General features: G+C 43.9%; 1 protein-coding gene across 3 annotated transcripts in view; it reads right to left on the reverse strand.

Moving 5' to 3' along the window:
• The window catches only part of SLC30A6 (solute carrier family 30 member 6), a 60,026-nt gene that overhangs the window by 19,062 nt on the left and 19,059 nt on the right, over nucleotides 1-21,905 (reverse strand). For 2 of the 3 annotated variants that reach the window (XM_068119078.2, XM_078781001.1), the window contains 4 exons: nucleotides 3,851-3,899; nucleotides 3,532-3,582; nucleotides 1,640-1,759; nucleotides 1,452-1,554 (listed from right to left, as the gene is read on the reverse strand). In XM_068119078.2, the coding sequence (XP_067975179.2) occupies nucleotides 1,452-1,554; nucleotides 1,640-1,759; nucleotides 3,532-3,582; nucleotides 3,851-3,899 (323 nt within the window). The remainder of the gene's footprint in view (nucleotides 1-1,451; nucleotides 1,555-1,639; nucleotides 1,760-3,531; nucleotides 3,583-3,850; nucleotides 3,900-21,905) is intronic. The other variant, XM_068119079.2, reaches the window with a different exon arrangement.

Consider the following 21,905-nt stretch of genomic DNA (forward strand, 5'->3'; position numbering starts at 1 on the left):
TAGCTCTTGCCACTGTTGATGTCAAAGTGCACGAGTCTACCATTAGAACGAGGCTGCACAAATTTGATCTACCTGGGAGGTGTGCCAGGAGGAAACCTTTGCTGAACAGAAAGAACATCAGGGAAAGACTAAAGTTTGCCAATGAACACCGAGGCAAAGACCAGCACTTCTGGAACAATGTGCTCTGAACAGATGAGTCAAAGGTAGAGCTATTTGGCCACAGTACCAGAAGACATGTTTGGCAAAAACCAAATACAGCATTTGACCACAAGAACATGATACCAAATTTAAAGCATGGTGGTGGAAATGTTATGGTTTGGGGCAGCTTTGCTGCATCAGGGCCTGGGCTGCTCACCATCATAGAATCCACTATGAATTCTTCATTGTACCAGAGGGTGCTTGAGGATAATGTGAGGCCATCTATCGGAAAGTTGAAGCTCAACCGAAGGTGGACCTTGCAACATGACAATGACCCTAAACATACCAGTAAATCCACCAACGAATGGCTGAAAAGAAAGAAATGGAGGGTTCTGGAATGGCCAAGTCAAAGCCCGGATCTAAATCCCATCGAGATGTTGTGGGGGGATTTGAAACGAGCTGTGCATGCAAGAAACCCCTCAAACATCGCAAAACTGAAAGAATTCTGCATGGAGGAGTGGGCAAAAAATTATCCCAGTCGATGTCAGAGACTGGTAGACAGTTATAAGAAACGCCTACTTGAGGTTGTTTCTGCCAAAGGTATTGCCCCCACCTGTTAGAGCCAATGGTGTACTTACCTTTTCCACATGCGAAATTTGCATTTATGTTTATTTAAATTATACAATGGACTACAAAATGTAAATGTTTCATGATATTTGTTATATTATATCACCTTTATCTATCAATATTGTTGAAATGAAGATCAAATAGCTGTATGTTGAAATATGTTGAAAAAGTCAAAACTTTACATGGGGTGCACTTACTTTTTCACGTGACTGTGTATAAAAACCACCTTTAGAGGCCATTTTTCCCCGCAAAGCGGGGGTTGGCCTTTTTCGGGAACCGTGGTTGTTGTTGTTTTTCGGTCCCCTTTTTGAAGCAATGTTTTACGGCCGGATGCCCTTCCTGACGCCAACCCTTTTTGCCGCCTTTAACGACAAACAGGGAATTACCAGTGAACTGGTACTCAATTAGCCGACCTCGGAAGGATGACAGGCTGAGTCAACCCCCCTGGTGTTAATTCAGCGATCGATTCAGCGATCGATCGACTGTGTATGCACACACATATATATACACACACACACACACACACACACACACACACACACACACACACACACACACACACACACACACACACACACACACACACACACACACACACACACACACACACACACACACACACACACACACACACACACACACACACACACACACACACACACACACACACACACTCCAGAGCATACCTGCAGAAGCACTTTGCCACTGTACAGGCTCATAGGATACATGGTGCCAAATGTCATCAGGGCAATGGCCATTGCAGACATCGTGTCCACTGCGTAGTAGGCACTGTGCATTAAGAGAGGTTCAGAGGGGGCACGTGGTACAAAAAAAACAGCAATTACACAGAAAAACAAAGGAAATGCCAGTGTACCTCATCTCAACTAGCATGTACGTGATGAAGAGAGCCACGGCACCAGCAATGTCGATAAGTACAAAGGGGTTCATTCTGGGAAGCAGCACACCACTCAGGCTCGGCAGAACTCCACATAAGCTGCCAGGAAGCAGGAAGGAATTCTGATTGACAAAGGCATGGCTGGTCCACCATTTGATAATAAACCATCACATCGATATTTCAAATGATGAAAGGTCAGAGGATAATTTTCTCTACTTGCAGAAGATAATTCATGTACATTGTACTATAAGGTTATATAATAGTGTATTCACAGTTTTCTACACAGTACACTGGAGGTCTGCAAAAAAAAAAAATTTTTAACCACAGAAAAAGAAAAGTTCACTCCAGTAGATCGATAGGTCATCAATAATCTTTCAGAACATGGCGCTCTCCTTTGTGGCGAACTTTGCACCATTAATGCATTAACGGGTTCACATGGTTTAATCAAACTTTCACAAACAAGTTTAATTAGGAAACCGTTTTGACAGTTGACATCTACGAGAACACATTGTGGTGTACATTAGGAGACGCACAGCACAACTACAACAACCTCAACAAGAGCCATGGCAAAATGTTCAAAGTGCATGGTGGGATCCTTTTTGGAAGTGTAATTCCAGTATTTGGGAATCAGAATAGGTTCTGGTTCTGGTGAGCAAGATGGGAGGTCGATGATCGGAATGCCATGCTTGGCCAGAAACCAGTGCGCAGACATTGTCATGTCACGTTGCACAGAGCCAATTGTCTTAATGCCCATTCATCTGACCAACACTAGCAGAGTGTCCGATACCATTTCAAAATACATGAGGAAAGCTTTGTTCACGGTTTGTCCATCAGGAACCAATTAAGCCTCCCCCTATTCGACAGGGTATTTGGGAATCTGACCCTAGGTGATAGGGGGAGGCTTATAGCTGTTGTAGGGTTTGTTTGTAGATTTAGTGCCCCCAATTTTTTATGGTAACCCAGAGTTTCTTAGACCTCTATGACACCACCATTGAGGGGTTTATTTTCTTCCTTCACTGCCAATGTCTGAGCTGCATCTCTGAGCCGGCTGGGACTTTCAGAATTAAATTTTGCATCAATAATGGGTAGTTTGAATAATCAGATCAATTGGGGGGAGAGGGGTTGAAGTGGTGGAGATGATGCAGAGAAGGAGGTTGGAAGAGTTGTGTGTGCAGGAGACCGATGGAAAGGGGACAGAGCGGAGAGGTTGGTAGGAGGACACAAGCTGTTGCACACGGGTGCGGATGGAAGAAGTAATGGCGTGGGAATTATAATATCGGAAGAGATCAGCAAGCAGGTTGTCAGAGTGGAAAGGTGGGAGGGACGGATAGTTATGGCATGGGTGGTGATAGAGGCAAATAAATGGTGTGCATTATGTCAGTAATAATATGGGCCACAAACAGGAAGGTCGAGGACGGAGAAGCAGGAATTCAGGGAAGCATTGGAGAGGATGATGGGAATGGTTGAGATGGAGGTGATGATGTGCATTGCGGGGGACTTTATAGCGCATGACAGAGTAGCGGCGCTGGGCGAAGAGGAATGTATTCGTAAATTTAATTAGGGAATGAGGAATAGAGAGAGAATAGAGAGAGTCCCTGATTGTTTTTAATGACATGAACAAACTTTGCTGCATCATGGGTGAATAAGGTTGTGGTCAAGTTCCATTGTAATAATGTGTGTGGTTTCTGAGAAGAGAGCAAATACCTATTTTGGGGATCATAAAACCCCATAGACTGCCTTAATGAGCGCAGATTTTGATGTGGTAAATACACCTTCGTGAGGCATCAGATATGAAGCTTGTAGCCAAGTTTCATCAAAATGGTGTGTTTGGTTCAAGCGATAATGACTGAAGTGTTTACGGACTGACTCACTCATTGCCTCGTGGATCGATGGGCACTGCTCGATCGCATAAGCTCACCAGACTAAAGTGGTGTGCATTATGTCAGTTGTATAATAATAATAATGTCTCAAACATGAATGTTTGTTCATGTTACAACAGAAGATTAGCAGGCTTGAGCTCACAGTGTATCCAAAGAAAAAGCTATATTATCACATTTGAAGGTTTCAGTAAATGTGGAGCACGACATTTTAAAATAACTTAAAGCAAAAACAAACAAACATTGCTTTGAAAAGATAGCTTAATTAAAGCAGTGAACTGTAAATAATATTACTGGTACTTCCGAAACACACCTCCTGCTCAGGTCTGCCACGTGTTCCTGAAGCCAGCTTGTTGAAGCAGCTGCAAAAAAAAACATAATAAAAAGAAAGATGTGTGTATGCATAATTATATGTATGTAAGAGGTGAGAATCATCTCACCAAACTGAGTTGGGCTGAACATTAAAATTTTCGTTTGAAGGACATTGAGCACTTTGAACAATGTAACCCATTTCGGCAAACAATGTTTTAGTAGGGGAGCTGTACAGAATGAGTTACATGGTAGATAAAAGCAACAGATTTGGCATAAAGTTTTTTTTGGGTCATACAAACTAATTTTAGCGAAGAAGCCCTCTTCTATTTTTCCATGTTTCTTGTTTGTAGCACAGGGGAATCCAAGATGGCCACAAATTTTGGATATTTTGCCGATTATTTTGTAGCAGCAGATCATAATAGATTTAGTTTTTGGTTTGTACATGGGTACAGATCAAAAACGAAATCCATATTTTGGGGTGGCCAGAGGTTATGATGGTTTAGGAACAAAAAAAACAAAAAACAATTCTCTCATCTTGAAATCCAACATTTGCCATGTCATTTTTTTCTATTCAGTCAATTCAGTCTGTCTATATATATATGAAGTTGAAGTTAAAGATTTTATTGCAACCACCTTGCCATTTCTTTACATAGTCTGAAAGAAGTTAGAATACAAAATTTGGTATAGATTGGACAACGTTTCGAGGTGCCACAAAGCCACTGCAGATTGAGCTCACAACAGTATACAGTACACTATAGTGTATTTGTTATTTAATATTAATATAAATGATGCATCAAATTAAACACTTTTGTTCAACTGAAAAAGCTTTATAGCAATGCCTAAAATGTGTCTGTGACAACTAAACTTTTTCTCTCGTAACTGACCACAGCAGGGGCCGATTCAGATCTTATTCGAGTTCTTACAACCCAGCAACAAGTCTTTTTCTTTGCATCAGGGAAGTTATTTCGGTGGTTGGCCACCACTTGAAGAAGGCATTGCCTTTGCTCTTCATCTTTCGTGAGGAAATGAATGTAGTCTTGAATGAGAGCAACACCTCTCTCAGCTGTGTCATTTAATACTCTCAACTGTGTTGCTTTATTTTGTCCCTCACAGTACCATCATCAGAATGCCACAATGACGGTGCCAAGGACAAGAAATCAGTGGACAAATTCAGAGATTTGAAGAACTGCATTGTCCTTGCTGAAACAAAGTCTGCCATGTCACTTTCTTCAATTTCCTCCATTGTCAAGCTGGCTTTGATGGTGCGACTGCCTTGTTCAGGCTTTTCCAGGTTATTGACCATCCGTTGCTTTGTTTCTTCATCAATACCATCATCGAAGAACGCAAAACCCATGACTTATTCACTCAAGTACCAAAGGTGGTTGAGGAATTTTCTGCACGTCACCTTGGAGACACTATTGTTGACGGAGGCATAAGCTTTCAGCTTTTTCAAGAAGGCCAGGTCATTGGCTGGTGCTGAAACGGCTACCGGTGCCTCAAACCAGGCTCTGAAGTATGCCAAAACTGTGAACATCACGACTTCTGCAAGCCCGTTCTTTTCCCATGCTGTCAGTTTGAACTGTGACCGAAACATCCAAATCCTAAGAGAATAAAGGACTTTGGCCATATACCTGGCTCTGTGGAAAGCTCCAGGCTTTCTGAAAACCAAACGACCCCGGTCTGGCATTCCACCAAGGAAGAGTACAATTAATTCCAATAATTCTCGGTAATCGTCTCTTGGTTGTAGTGTATGGAGGTATTTCTTTGCAGTCATCAGCAAAGAATCACGTTCTGGTGCAATATGAACCTCCATTGAAGGGTCACTTGCTGCAGTTTCATAATTGTCTTGCACTACATCTGGCCAGTGTGCTTGAAATCGCTTGAAAATCCGTGTTTCAGGCCCAGATGAAGGTCCCATTGCATTGTCAAATACTGCGCCAATCACTAGTTCAAGCATATGGTGCCGGCACGCCAACCACAGAAGTTCCTTTTCCAGTTGGACCTCGAGGAGGTGACACGCTCCTGCCCAGCGTCCTGTGTTGCTGCTAGTTGTATCAAAACTCATTGCCACAACTTTGTCTTCTAGTTTCCATTCATTCAGAGTTTGTTTGACTGCAACGGCCATTGGTTCTCTAGATCCAGTTGGCAACTTTGAGACACCCAGCAACCTATCTGTACCATCATAGGATACAAGCACCATCATAGGATACAAGCACTGGCACTGGCAACCAATCAATAGGATACAAGCACTGGCAACCAATCGTATTTGTCCTGGCCCCCTGCTGTGTCCGTGAGTAGCTCCCCATCCCAGTGGACAACAACTTTAACTCCTGGGTCCAGATTGCAAGTGTTCTTATCAGAAGTAGCAGCATCTAATCTTAATGTCCTTCTTGACTGGCGGATAGTTTTCCGATTAATGGCCAATTCAGCCACATTGTGGCCTAAACTTTGAGCTGTTGCAGCAATGATATGAACAGCAGCTCTGTCGCTCACTTTGGTTCGGTCTAGGGCTTTTGCTAGTGCTGGAGATATAATGTTCTTGGCTCTAGCTCCAGTCATGTGTGTACATCTCCGTTTTAGTGGTGATGCAACTTCTGAAGAGGTGGAATGTTCACATTGTTCAGTCTCGGATAACGTTGAGTTCTCCTCTTGGTAAAATGTTCTAACTCTAGATGTCCCTGAAGCTGCAGAAGCTGACAGTTTAGCCTTGTCAGCTCGAGCTTGCTCCTCTTGTTTCCGCTTTTCAATTCTCTCTTCTTTTGTAGCAAGTTCCATATCAATCGAACCGAGGTAGCCTCTTCGTCCATCTCTTTGTGCCAACAGAAAAGCACGGTCTTCTGCAATAGAAATCATTTCCAGCGCTTTTGCGTGTGCTATATCAAACAGTTTGTCTAGATCTGCTCGGAACTCATCTTCTTTCTTCACCTGGGTGTCTGTTCTCCTCAAAGCTGCCTTCTGAAGTCCTTTCCACCGTACAAACAACTTTTCTAATCTTTCTCTTGCATGTATTTCTGTGCACATTGTGATCCAGCCTTTCTCCCAGAAGGGAAGACCCATCTTGATTACTTTTTTGCAACTTTCCTTGACAGTTAATTTTTCATTCTTGTGGAGATAAAAGAACACACTGAGGACTTCCCTAGCAGAAGAAGCTTTCTTCCACGCAGTTCCTCAGAAGTGGGACCAATCAACCACACTTCATTGTCCTTTCTGGTTTTGGGCTTCACACCACCAGTACCCGTACCACTTTTACTAGCCATCTGAATGAAAGAAATGTTATAAAAACATTATTATTAATTAATTTATAGAGCACAATGCAATTTCATTTTTATGTGCTATGTACAATAGTAATCACATACTGGACGTATTTGTGGTATGTATTTGGCACAACTTTCATCACAGTTCTAAAATATGAATAAAATAGTTGCTGGATGCATTCCACAATGATGGAGCCACCACAGGGAATGCTCTGTCACCGTATGTTTTGTTTGTGCGAGGTCAGATCTGCGGCAGATCATTGAGACCTCTTAGGCTGGGGGCGAGAAAATCAGTCACGAATGTACAATGGGGCGGGCGGGCTCTGCATTTAGTCCTTTGTACACTAATACCAGTAGTTTGAAGATCACTCATTGATGCACAGGTAGCCAGTGAAGGTTTGCTAACACAGGAATAATATGATTATGGCCAGTGCTCACTGCGCAGTGTATGTGTCACCTTATTGTCCTTAATCCATCGTGTGCTATGATTCACCTATCTGGGGAACCTTCTATTGCCCTTTATTCCCCTCCTGTCTGTCGTTTTTCACGTCACTTGCTTGTTCCCTCAGGAAGTGGAGCTGTTTTGGGGTTTCGAGAAGCTCTTCACATTGGTCTACCCGGAACCAATCCTCACCTTACTAGTGGCCACTTGTGGCACCTCTAAATATTAACCAATTTTGCATGTTAACTTCTTTAAGTCTATGTAAAAAAAAAAATGGCAGGGTGGTCATAATGTTCTTATGAATTTAATTTTTTCCCATTCATTTGGGGACCACCCGAATACACACACACACACACACACACACACACACACACACACACACACACACACACACACACACACACACACACACACACACACACACACACACACACACACACACACACACACACACACACACACACACACACACACACACACACCTATTCGCAGTTCTGCTATTCGCAGGTTTCACTCATGATAAAATGCGACCTGTTACTCCATTCGTGGAAAAGTATCCTGCAAATTTGCGTTTTTTTTTTTTCTATTCGCGGCCTCGTTCCGCAAAATCGTGGTTTTTGTACTTTCCTATTTGTGGCCACGTTCCGCAAATTCGCGGTTTTTCAGGGGCACAAGCATTATTTTTTTTCACAAGCCATTAGCGTGACACATCTATATTATAATAGGCGTAGGTGATCCGTCTGTCCGGGGGAGTGGCTTAGTCCGTTTGCAGAGTAGCTCCACCCATACTTGGAGAGGCTTCATGTAAACAAATATCCACCATTTTATTAACTCGAATAGATTTGAGGCCTGTTTAGTTAGGCCCGTGCTGTCTTTCTCTCTCACACAGGTTTATTTCAACTCAAATTCGATATATCATTTCATTTTTAAGTCTCTAACGTAGTTTTAGACTCGGTTGAAAAAAAACGGGAAGAAAATCCGATGAAAGTTTCCGTTTATAGAACGAAATGAATTCTCAAAGGCCTGTAAAATAAAGCCCATTCATTGAGTCACCCTCACGATTTTATCGAATTCACCATCTGATTTAATTTTTATCGATGGTTTTAGACTCGGTGTCAGAAATAATTGAGAACATTCACGCACACACGGGAAAATGCAGAGATATATTTTTAAAAATCGCGCCATGATGATACACGAAAATACACCGCCTAAAATAACAGTCGGGGAAAATGTCGACATATATTAAAAATTCGCTTTTTCTTTTCCGTTAAGATATATTACTTTTCCGTTTGATGACAGTCGTCACAAAAACGTCAACAATGATGCCGACATATATTTCTTCGTTCTTATTTCATTCAACATTATTATCCGGAAGTAAAGGTTCACGTGTTCATTTCACGTGTGAAAAAACAAACTCCATTTCACGTGTGCATGGACGTGTAATTCACATTTGTAAAATATATAAATTAACAGACGGGAAATTGCTGAGAGATATTTCTTCGTTTTTATTTTATTAGTTACGAGCAGAAGTACCCGGCGTTGCCGGCCGGAGGAGGGGGAAAGGGAGGAGGGAGGATGGAGGAGGGGGAAAGGGAGGAGGGGGAAAGGGAGGAGGGAGGACGGAGGAGGGAGGGGCACGTACACTTTAAACATGTATATACATGTGGGATGTGGGATATATACATGTGCCGTGGGACATGTGTAGGTGTACGTGTGTGTGTGTGTATACATGTGTGTGTGTTTGTGTGTGTGTATGTGTGTGTGGGTATGCGTGTGTGTGTGTGTGTGCGTGCATACTGCATATGTGCATATATATGTGTGTGTATGTGTATGCATGTGTGTCGGTGTACATGTGTGTGTGTGTATATATATATATATATATATATATATATATATACAGTCATCCCTCGTTTATCGCGGGGGTTACGTTCCAGAACCCCCCGCGATCGGTGAAAATCCGCAAGTAGAAACCATATATTAATTTTATTATTTTTATATATTTTAAGCCTTTAAAAACCCTCCCCATACTCTTATAAACCTTTCCCACGCTCTTATGATCCCTTTCTACACTCTTAAACACACTTTTGAGACCCATCCTTAGTCCTTACGTATTAGAAAAATATTTGTACGTGTATATATAGCTGTACAGTACATTGATGCAAGTTCTTTTATAATTGCAATTAATTAACAAACAAACATACACATATGATCATGGAACTACACAAGTACAGTACAACAAAGTATTTACATTGATGCAAATTGTGTTTTTGAAAGCAAAAGGCAATAATTGACAAAAGTGCCTTTAATCAAACCTGAGGCCTAAGCATACAGAAGTCTTCATGAGCTATTCAAAATAGAGATGATGATTAATTTTGAAAATTAATAAGAAATGCATTAGCTTCCTCTTGCATATGCAGCAGCTTCCTGATGGTTAATTTGTAGGAAGCAGTGGGGGGTGGAGAGGAGGTGAGGAGGGTGGTTATTCCTGATCTGATGCAGTGATGAAGCAGATATCTCATCTGTATCAAAAGGTAATGACCGAAAAATCCCATCCTCCACAACCTCGGTCATTCATGTTACTCAGCGACTTAATTTAATTGCAGCTTTAGACAACATCATCGAAATCGTCATCATGATCATGTGTCTCTAAGTTGTAAACATAAGTTATTGTAAATTAGAGGTTACCCAAAGTATGATGACTCTTAAAACCATATTGATCATTAAACTGCAGGACACAGTTTGGCATCAACCTTGCAAATTACTTAAAGTAGCGAAGAACCGTCCAAGAACCCTCCTTACGGATGGGTTAATTACCCCCAGAATCATGGACAAGTTAATTACCCCCAGAATACGAGACTTTCAAAATGCGCGATTCTTTGTCTACTCATTTATAATGCGTATTTTATTTCGATTTACTGTAATATTCTTTTAATATAGGTTTTAATTAATGTGTTATATTTTTATTTATATTATTATTAATTTTTTAGGCTAGAAAATGCTTATTTTACCGCAAAAATAATTAAAATCTAAAAAAATTAAAATACCTATAGGCCGCAGAATCCCACGATATAATGAAAAATCCGATATATAATTTTACATATACTAGCGAGAAAAACCCGCGATGTACCGAAGCCGCGAAAAGTGAAGCGCGATTTAGCGAGGGATTACTGTATATATATTGTTGCGGATATGGGATTTGCATCCATCCATATCCGCTTGTAAATATTCCCCTATTTCCTCAATACTTCCCAACTATCCCCAATCCCCCATTCCCTAGTCCCATTTTCTGTAAACAACACTCTGTAGACCCGACCTCCCCCTATTTCCCCCATTAAATGTCGCATCCAGGTCCACCGCATCTCACGTAGACAACTATAGGACATCTTGCTAGTTATTCTTAGTCTATGTCAGTTAAGGATTCGTTTCCATTAATTCTGACTCTTCGTTGCACCAGAATGTGATTGTATGGCACCGTTAGGAAGTTTAGGACCTCCCAATACCTCCCCGCAGCTCTTCCTCACGGTTCAGCAACAACAACAACAACAACAACGGCGGCGGCGCGGGGAGTGCGCGTCCTCACTCCGGCTTGGTTGGTAGGGGTGTTGGGAAGGCACCAGGCCTTTCCAACGAGCCGCCATCGAACATGTGCTCGACGGGGTTACCAAGTAGGGGCTCGCTGTTAGCTCCTCGTCAAGGGCGGAGCCCGGTAACCCCCGCACCCAATAGAAGCGGCGGACCGGTCCCATCTGGGGCGGAGCCAACCAGCCGAGGGCGTGTGACTCCCCGCTGAGCATGCGCAGGAGAGGGAGGTGACGTCAGATGCGCGCTGAGCTTGGAAAAGGAAGACGCCACCTCCGAGCGCTGTGAGGCCTCCCTGCATCTTTTGGACCGTGCTTGATCCTGTCCCCGAGCCAAGGTGCACCTTGTGCTATCAACCGGCCTGTCCTTCCCTGCCATCAATCCCTGTGTAAGTCAGCCTTGTTCCGTTTGTCTGTGGTCTGTCTGGGATAGATAAGATTGTATCTAAGTGCCTATCTCTTCTGTGTCTTTTACCTCACTCTACCTTGTAATCTACCCCTTTTCTCCACCACTAATTATATCCTCCTCCGGAGGTCTTGAGAACTATACCCCTTGCGTCGTTTCATTTATCCCAGTCGTTGTGTCCTTTCCATCATTGATTTAGCGTAGCGCGAATTGGCCAACGTTCGAGTGGAATCGGGTGAGTTGGGGGTAATCGGGTAAACTGTGCGAACACGGCGGCCATTCCGCTCTGTCAAGCAACATCTTAAGCCGTGTCCGTAACAATATATATATATGTGTGTGTGTGTGAGTATGTGTTTATATATGTGTGTATGTGTTCATGTCAAAGTGCTTCTGCAGGTATGCTCTGGAGAGTGTGTGTGTACGTGAGTGTGTTTGTGTGTGTGTGTGTGTGTGTGTGTGTGTGTGTGTGTGTGTGTGTGTGTGTGTGTGTGTGTGTGTGTGTGTGTGTGTGTGTGTTTATATATGTGTGTGTGTATATGTGTGTATGTGTTCATGTGTATGTGTGTGCATGTGTTTGTATATATATATATATTGTAACGAATTTGAGAAAGTGTAAAGGATGTGAGAATTATGGTTTTGTTGTGTGGAAATGTCACCCTCCGTAATGTAAAGAAAGGTCGAAGCTCGTCCTCTTAGTTAATTCCATAAACCTACATGCAGGGCACCATATATCCTTTTAAATAGTTAGTCCCTTATTCTATGTAGTTTAAGGCTGTGTTTCCCAATAGTTTGACTCTTCATTGCACCGAATTAAATAAGAGTAGGTCCCATCTGCAAAGTGTCAGGTTTGGATGGTTTTCGCCGCAAATGGACTCCATTGAGCACGCGGTCGGTTGGATGAAGAAAGGCGGGTCTCCACCTCGTCATAGAGGGGAGGAGTGAGCCAGCCCCGAACAACCAACCAGGTATAAGGGGTTTGGCTTGAGAGGGCGGAGAGAGAACGCTTGGGGGAGGTTCGCAAAGGTTCAAGGGTGGGGCTTATATAACCCGCGGGAGACGCCCACAGAGAGATGCGCTGGAGATGAGCAGGTGCGTCCAAGCCGCCGTGATACGTGCCGCGCTGCAGGAAATACGAACCGAGGTAACGCAAGGAGCGCGCGACGCAGCAGCGCGGAGAAAGGAACTCCGCCCGCGCAGTTTGGGACCGCGGGAGTTAGCACGACCGCGGATCGGCTTTTTGACGGCGGTGCCTTCTGGCCCGACCTTGCCCAGCCCCCGCTGAACCTTCCTTGCCTCTCAAAGCCATCCATCTCCAAGCCATTCGTTCCTGCCATCATTTCCCCGTGTAAGTGTGAATGTTCGTCTGTCGTACACGTTGTCCTGGGGTTTATTAATTAAGCTTGTATAGGTAAGCTAATTATTTCACTGTGTCTCCTGCTCCTTCCATTTCCCTGTATATAACCTTGACTGCTCTTTTTGCTTTGGCTTGTGTAAATAACTAATAAATCCTGTTATTCCTCTGTACTTCTTCTTCTTCTTCACATTCGGTCGCTTTAGTGGTTTCAATATTGAGTGTACGTGGCGCGATTCGGCCAACGTTCAGGATCGGGTTTAGTGAAGGATAATGACTCGAACTTCGGGTTGCTAAAAACCGCTCGGCAACTAGACCATCCAAACCGGGGTTTGAGCGGTACTGGTCTCCCCAGCCTGCGGAGGGACAGATAAAGGTATTCGGGATAAACCCTGGACCCATAACCCTGATCCGTTCCATCCCGCGGGATAGCGTTACAAGTGCCAGGAGCGGAGCCGGCCAGCTTAACAAGACAAGGGACTAACCACCCCTTGCTAAGAGGGAAGAGCCGTACTCCATATCCGTAACAATATATATATATATATATATATATATATATATATATATATATATATATATATATATATATATATATATATATATATATATATGTGTGTGTGTGTCTGCATGTGTATGTATGTATGTAATGTATGTATGTGTGTGTGTGTATACATGTGTGTGTGTGTGTGTGTGTGTGTGTGTTTGTGTGTGTGTGTGTGTGTGTGTCTGCATGTGTATGTATGTATGTAATGTATGTATGTGTGTGTGTGTATACATGTGTGTGTGTGTGTGTGTGTGTGTGTGTGTGTGTGTGTGTGTGTGTGTACGTGTGTGTGTATAAGAGAGACAAAATTGTGAGGAACAAATGAAAAAACGAGATGTGTTTGTGTGTGTGTGTATATGTGTGTTTGTACATGTGTACGTGTGTGTGTGTATGTGTGCGTATATATGTATGTGGGTGTACGTGTGTGGGTGTATGTGTGTGTATGTATGTGTGTGTATATATGTGTGTGGGTGTACGTGTGTTTGTGTATGTGTGTGTGGGTGTGCACGCACATGCATTCACATGTTATCGGAAGTAAATACATTGTGTAGATTACATCATTTGTGCATCTGATAAATTGCCAGTAACCATTTTGTGAAACTGAATGTGCAGGTGCAGCATCTCACTCAATATGTCGAAATGTCACACATGTCCATGCCCGTGGGATTCCCACGGGTGACCCCACTAGTCTTACTATAATTCACCAAATGCCCGTCTGTCTGTCCGTCTGTTCCCAGGTACCGCAAAAACGGCTGAACCGACCGCAACGATATTTTGGGTGGGTAATCCTAGGACCCCCTGGAGTAAAATAGGCTATATTGTTTCTCCAATTTTTCCAATTTTACAATTTTCCAGTTTTTCCAAACACGATGGAATAATATTTACCGATATGAACAGTGATGTGGCTTTTGTTGAAATTCTACATACCAGCAGAGAGTAGAACGACTCCTGACGAACTCTTCCTATATAAACGTGCGGCTCCGAAGTAACACGGCAGCGTGTGCAAAGCGACTGAGAAACAGGTGTAGCAGCCGCTTCCATGTTACAGATTCGGCATTTCTCTCATCGCGCACTCTTCATACATAAACGTGCGACTGAGAAAGACGTGTAACGGCCGCTTCCGTTTTGCAGAATTCAATCTTTTTTGAAAATTGGCGCCATGCACTGTTTAGATTTTGATGATTTGCGTGTGATATGATTTAACGGATGTTTTTATGAATCGTTTAAAATAAAAGTCTTCAATTTGTGATATTTTGCCTTTTCATTTGGGCTTCCCAAATTGAAGCCCCGCCCGTGGGGCGGGTGCCGTTGCTAGTTTATAAAACCCATCTTTGACCAGCCATGCATAAAGCAGCTGGACAGTGGACATATGCAAAAAACATCTTCTACGAGCCGCGAACATGACCTGCTTATACATTCGCGGCGCTGTGCTTGGCGTTTTCATGGCTTTCACGGCCGTATTAAATATAGTACGAATTTTAGCCGCACTATAAGTGAACTTCACTGTATGTCCCCCACCAGCTGCGTAACACTTCATCCCCCACAAGTTGCTGTACAGAATGACACTTCATCGTATCTACCACATGACCTGTGTCAACATTCGTGGCCGTGTTCTTTGCGTTTTCATGGCTTTTGAAGCCACAAATTTGAGCCGCACTATAAGCGAGCTTTGCGAGATGTCCCACCAGCTGTGTAAACATGTCATCCCCCACGAGTAATAGAATGAAAACGCTTCATTAAATGTATCATTGTAATTAGCAGCTGCTCAATACAGCATCATCCGAGATGTTACACAATTAAAAAGCTTCACATGTATCCCACCAGCTGCGTAAACAAGTCATCCCCTGCAAGTATTATAATGAAAATGCTTCATTAAATCTATCATTGTAATTACAGACTTGGCATTTAATATGGAATTTTTTTTTTTCTTGACTTGGGTTTACTTTCTTAACTCAGTATATCAATCTGGTGAGTTTCTTTTACACTTTGGTGATTTATTTGTTAAATGAACCATGTCACTGATTGTCTGTCGCAGCAAGAAGTCAACAACAGGATTATATCACAGGTGGCGTGGCAAAATGTACGGACAGGTGCATTTGCCGATTGGCTTCACAGTCGGGTATACAAGGGTTGTTGCGTTCTGTATTAGTGGAAAACAACTGCTGCACGTCTCCAAAGGTTATTGCCGCTTCCTCTGGAGATGGTCCGTCAACTCGACAATGCTGTTTGTCATGGAGTGGTGGCTTTACAAAATTACGGCATGAAAGAGTGTGCTGTTGCTCGGCAGTATGGCGTCACTCAAGGTCAGGTGTCAAAGATCCTGAAACGAAATGCTCAGAGGGGTGTCCCTACACCAATACCGAGGCCAGGACGTCCCCGCAGAACCACAAGGAGGGATGATCGCCAGCTGCACCGGTTAGTCCACAATGGCCGTACCAAGTCAGCTAATCGGCTTCAGGCTGAGTGGCAGCAACTGACAAATGTGCCTGTATCCAGAAGGCTAGACAAACCAACGACTGGTTCAAGCAGGCTATCGTGCCAGGCATCCCCTGAGAAAGCCACGCCTGACCAGACAACACCGCCAGCGCCGATTGCAGTGGGCCAGAGAGCACCGTCAATGGCAGCCAGGACACTGGAATCACGTGATCTTCAGTGACGAGTCTAGATTTCTGGTCTATCGTCAAGAGGGCCGCGTCCGAGTGCGCAGACAAGTGCATGAAGCCTACAACAAAGATTGTATAGTGCCAAGAGTCCAAGCTGGAGGTGGTGGGGTGACCGTTTGGGCTGCTTTTCATGCAGGGGGAAAAACTGACTTGGTTGTTCTGAATGGAAACCTGAACCAGTTCAAGTACAGGGCCATTCTGGAAGAAACATTGCTTCCATTTGCTCGTGCAGCCTTTCGAGGAAACTTTGTCTTCCAAGATGACAATGCACGGCCTCATCGTGCTCGCATGATCCAACACTTTCTTGCTGACCGTGGTGTAGAGCATATAGAGTGGCCTGCCATGTCCCCGGATATGAATCCGATAGAGAACTTGTGGGCAGAACTAACTCGTCAAATCGACCACTTGGACCAGCAGCCGACCTCTGTACGTGAATTGCAGCAGGCTATTGTCACTGCATGGCAAGCGATTCCTGTCCAAACCTTGGCAAATCTCATGAACAGCATGCCTCGACGTGTACGTGCTCTCCTGAATGCTCGTGGGGGTTACACGAACTACTGAACTGTAATTTTACTGTCCGTAATCCCAGTCGTAATTTAACTTTTGTTTTTGTTAAAAAAAAATTTGGCTGATGTGCAAAATAAGGAGATTCTTCTGGAAAACGTACAGAAGTTTAACACAGTACTGTCCATGAATTGAGTTCGATATCAGTTTACATCACTTTCAAGGATCAATTTATTTGTTTCGAAATGTCAAATGTGGTTTTTGTTTCTTTTAAAGGTCAAGTTAACAAAATCTAGAATAATTTCAACATAATTCCAATGAACTTTTGGATCGAAGACATCTTGAAAAGTAAGTTCAGCCCCACAAAAAAATATTCCATATTAAATGCCAAGTCTGTAGTAGCTGCTCACTCCAGCATCATCTGATAACATCCCCCACAACCAATGTGCAGACTCTACTCACTCCTCCCACAGCTACCCACAATACCCGCATTTCTACACATACTGACTGTGTCCTGGGTCTCCATCATTTTTCTCGTCCCGTTGCTTTGACCTGAGTTTTTGCCTCTCGCTCTGCTCATCATTTATTCATGGCTCCAAAGTGCAAGACCAGTGCCGGAGATAAGAGTTCTTGAGGATGCTAAGCAGCAACATGCTGTTTCTGTGGCTGATTCCATTGCGATTCAGCGGCTTGGCTATCGGGACTTTTGGGGGATTGTAAACAGTGTACTCAACCACAATAAATCTTCTATACTTCCTCTCTTTCATGGGCCTGAGGTTGATACTTCACCTATGGATAAGGCTAACCTCGTTTCAAATCTTTGTTTCTAATACTACCCTCAATAATCAAGGACACTCTTCCCGATTTTCCATCTTGTACAGACTCTGACATTCCTGTTCCATTTATTACTCCTGAAAAGGTTGCCAGAATTATTCATACTCCAGATGCTTCAAAAGCGACTGGTCCTGATGGAATCCCTGTGATTGTATTGAAGATGTGTTGTCTCGAACTGTCATCAATTCTTGCCAAACTATACAACCTGTGCTTGTCTGATTCGGTGTTTCCTTCATCCTGGAAAGTGGCTTATGTTGGCCGTTTTCAAGGGTGCCAGTGAGCATTCTGAACCAAGTACCAATTGCCCCTATCAGCCTGCTTCCTGGGACAAGTAAGCTACTGTATTTGAATACTTCAACAATGAACAACTTCTCAACCATTTGGAGGACAATGAAATTCTACGGGGGAGTGAAGAACCAATTTTCGTCTCTGGAACAAACTCACTTGCCTGGCTCTGGTTGTCGTACATACACTTCATCAGCACGCTCGCCAAATGAAGTTGGCAGCGTGCGAAGGCATGGACTAGCTCCATGCTTTCCTCCAAATGAGAGGCTGCCGGTGGAGTGGTACGCACATCATAGTTACTACATGGCGGACCGCCCACCAGGTCTGCAAGGGATCTTATTCCCCTCCCATACATGAGCAGCACCAGACTACATGAGGTAGCCCAATGCTGGGAGGTCAAGTAGGTCATTTACAGACACGGGAGATGTGTGTCCCAGTCGTCCTGATGTGAAGTGATAAATAGGGCCAGTTGTTGAAGTAAGGTCCTATTGAACCTTTCCGCCATCCCATTGGACCGATTTCTTTGGGGCGTTGTCAAAATCCTGTTAATTGACAAGAGACTGCACAACTCTGAACAATTGGCTCTCAAAATGTTGCCCTTGGGCAGTGTGCAGCTCTTCCAGAATTCCTATTTCAGTGTATGGCCAATCTGTGGAGGCAACACCCCGCACCCCCGTTTCCCCATTTCCCCAGGAAGAAACCCAGGAAGCACTGGAACTGTTCTACAAGAGGTTTATTATAGGATCACTAATACGTGCACGGAATATTTCAGTCTATGCGCCAAGTGGACAGTCTCCGGTGCAGTATGACCCACATTAGCCAGAAGCAAGTCGCGGTGCGCACAATACACAAGGGATTGCCTCGATGCCATACACTGAAATCTTTGGGGCGTTGTCAAAATCCTGTTAATTGACAAGAGACTGCACTACTCTGAACAATTGGCTCTCAAAATGTTGCCCTTGGGCAGTGTGCAGCTCTTCCAGAATTCCTATTTCAACTATTACGCTTGTTTCCCGATTTAGGAGCGCATAAGCTTCCGGCCATTTAGTGAAGTAGTACACAACCACAGGCATGCATTTATTCCCCTGGCGGGTGCGGCGTAACGGGCCCAATATGTCCATCACCATCCGCTAAAGGGGGCCCACATAAGGGGGCCATCATTATCCATGCCTGGTCCCTTTTTGCTGGTTGGTGCAAGTGTCACACGCGCGGCACCAGTTCTGAACATCGCGTCCGAAGTTCACCCAATAGAATCTCTGGCAGACCCGGTGTTATCTTTGTCCTGCCCAAATGTCCGCTGAGGTGAGTACCATGGATCTGTTGTAAAATTAGACATGTGAGAGGGAATGTTCACCCATTTACAATACAAGATGTTATCTTTCAATTTGCTGGGCATCCTCTAAATATACGCTACTCATTCAACCACCTCACAAATGAGATTGGACCAATTCCTAACAGAGATTTCTCCTGGAGTCAGTCCGACTGGATGATCGTGTCTCTCATCTCCATCATATCAATAACTGGGGTGCAGGTGCTACCTCCATGCCCCGTCCTCTTGTGCGTGGTTTGGTATGAATTACTCTGAGGCTATGACTAACCACAACATATCTGACAGTCTTTACAAGGGTGCGGCCTATGACTAAGCCCTCAATTGGTTGCCCACCAGCAGTTCCACCAGGCCACAGGGCACCCGCCACTGCACCGAGACTATTACCTCGGCCTAGAGGGATGGTCACCGATTCCGGAGCCCCCAGCTCCACCTTGTCATCCGTCATTCACTCTGCTCTCTCATATCGAGCTTTCTCTCTGACCGCTCTATCTCTGTAATTGTCCATGGCTCAACATCTCCCTCCTTCCCTATCAACAGCGGTGTTCCTCAGGGTTCTGTTCTGTCTCCAACACTCTTCCTTCTTTTTATCAATGACCTTCTTTCTTCTACAAATAACCAAATGCACTCATATGCTGATGACTCAATGTTGCATTCCTCCATGTTTTTTGCAGCTGCCCCATCTTCCCTCAATCCATCTGCATCTCGTTTTATTACAACCACCTCTTTAAATTCGGATTTGGACAAGATTTCCCAGTGGGGCAAATGTAACCATAGGTCACACATCTTCACAACCCAACCCTCTACTCTTTGCTTTGTTTACCTTACCCAACTTCAAGGGGAAGAAACCACATCCTCTGAAGGGAGCCGTTGCTCCAGTAGCCAACTGCAGACAATGATCATTTCAAAGGTGGATGTTATCCCAACCATTTGCACTCAAATGATGATGCTACCACCATGCTTCACGGTAGGGGTGGTGTTAGATGGGTGATGAGCTGTGCTTGGATTCCGCCAGACGTAGCGCTTTCCATTCAAGCCAGAGTTAAATTTTCGTCTCAACAGACCAAAGAATATTTGGCCTCATGCTCTTCATCTTTTCCGTGTCTTTTTGCAAACTCCAGGTGTGCTGTCATGTGCCTTTTTCTCAGAATTGGCTTCCATCTGGTCACTCTCCCATGAAGCCGAGATTTGTGAAATGCTGCAGAGACTGTTGTTCTTCTGGCAGGTTCTCCCATCTCAGCCAAGGAACTCTGCAGTTCTGTCAGAGTGGTCATTGGGTTTTTGGTCACCTCCCTGATCAAGGTCCTTCTTGCCCGGTTGCTCGGACGGCCAGCTCAAGAAAGCATCTGGGTCGTTCCATATTCTTTCCATTTCCTAATGACGGAGCTCACTTTGCCCTTGGGAACTTTCAACACTCTAGAAATTGTTTTATACCCTTCCCCAGATCTACACATCCTCACGATTCTATCTCGGAGTTCTACGGACAGTTCCTTGGACTTCATGGTGGAGTTTCTGCTCTGACATGCTCTGTCAACTGTGGGATCTTATATAGAAAGGTGCTTCTTTCTAAATCATGTCAAATCAATTAATTGGCCACAGGTGCACTCCAATCAAGTTGTAGACATCTCAAGGATGATTAAAGGAAATGGGATGCACCTGAGCTCAATTTGGAGTGGCATAGCAAAGGGGCGAATACTTATTGCCTCAAGATAATTTAAACTTTTTATTTTTAATTAATTTGAAAAAAAAAAACACATTGACATTATGGGGTATTATGTGTAGATCAGTGACTAAAATCGCACCCGTATCCGAACAAAGCTGTTCAGATTGCCTTTTTTAATATGAAATAGGCAGAGCCTAGAAACAAACGGAACCCATTAAAATTACCCTTTATAACACATAAGAATGACCCTTTTGAACACAGTAGAATCACCCTTTAGAACCCTCTAGAATTACACTTTAAAACCCTTCAGAATTAAACACGGTGGGTTAGATAGGTTCTTCTTCTTCATTTTTGATGAATGGTCGGATGGATGTAGGAAAATGTTCCGAGAACGCTTGGATTCGGAAGAGGGTCAGAAAGCAGTATTTCAGGATTGCAAAGCACATAGCGAAAGAGAGGTGTGATGTGATGGGGGTGAGTTGCTTGAAGGATGAAGTGGGACAAATCGTTGTCGACCCAGATGGAATTAAAGGAAGATGGAAAAGATATATGGAAATGCTGTTGAATACAGAGAATGAATGGGATGGCAACATAGAGAGTAACCCAGTTTTAGGACCGGCAGAGAAGATAACTGAGAAGGAAGTTGAGGAAGCGATAAAAGCAATGAAGAGTGGAAAAGCGGGAGGGCCGACGGGAGTTGTGGGAGATATGTTGAAGGCAGCAGGAAGTTGGGGTGTGAACAGAATGACAGAGATCTGTAATCTGGTGGTGAAAGAAGGCCGCATTCCAGTGGATTGGGAACCGAGTACCCTCGTCCCTCTATACAAGGGGAAAGGTGACCCTCTGGAGTGTGGCTCGTACCGAGCGATAAAGTTATTGGAGCATGGAATGAAGGTATTGGAAAGGGTGTTGGAGAGGAGGATAAGGTAGAAAGTGAAGATCGACGAAATGCAGTTTGGATTTATGCCAGGAAGAGGAACGACAGATGCGCTTTTCATTGTGAGGCAGTTGCAGGAGAAGTACATGGAGAAGAGGAAGAAGTTGTTTCTTGGGTTTGTTGATCTGGAGAAAGCATTCGATAGGGTTCCACGCAAAGTATTGACATGGGCATTGAGGAAGTTTAGGAGTGGAGGAATGGTTGATCAGAGTAGTGATGGCAATATACAAAAGAGCGCGCACAGCTGTAAGGACGAAGGACGGGAACA

This window comes from Myxine glutinosa, chromosome 6 (assembly GCF_964187855.1).
Source record: "Myxine glutinosa chromosome 6, kmMyxGlut1.1, whole genome shotgun sequence".
NCBI classification, from domain to species: domain Eukaryota; kingdom Metazoa; phylum Chordata; class Myxini; order Myxiniformes; family Myxinidae; genus Myxine; species Myxine glutinosa.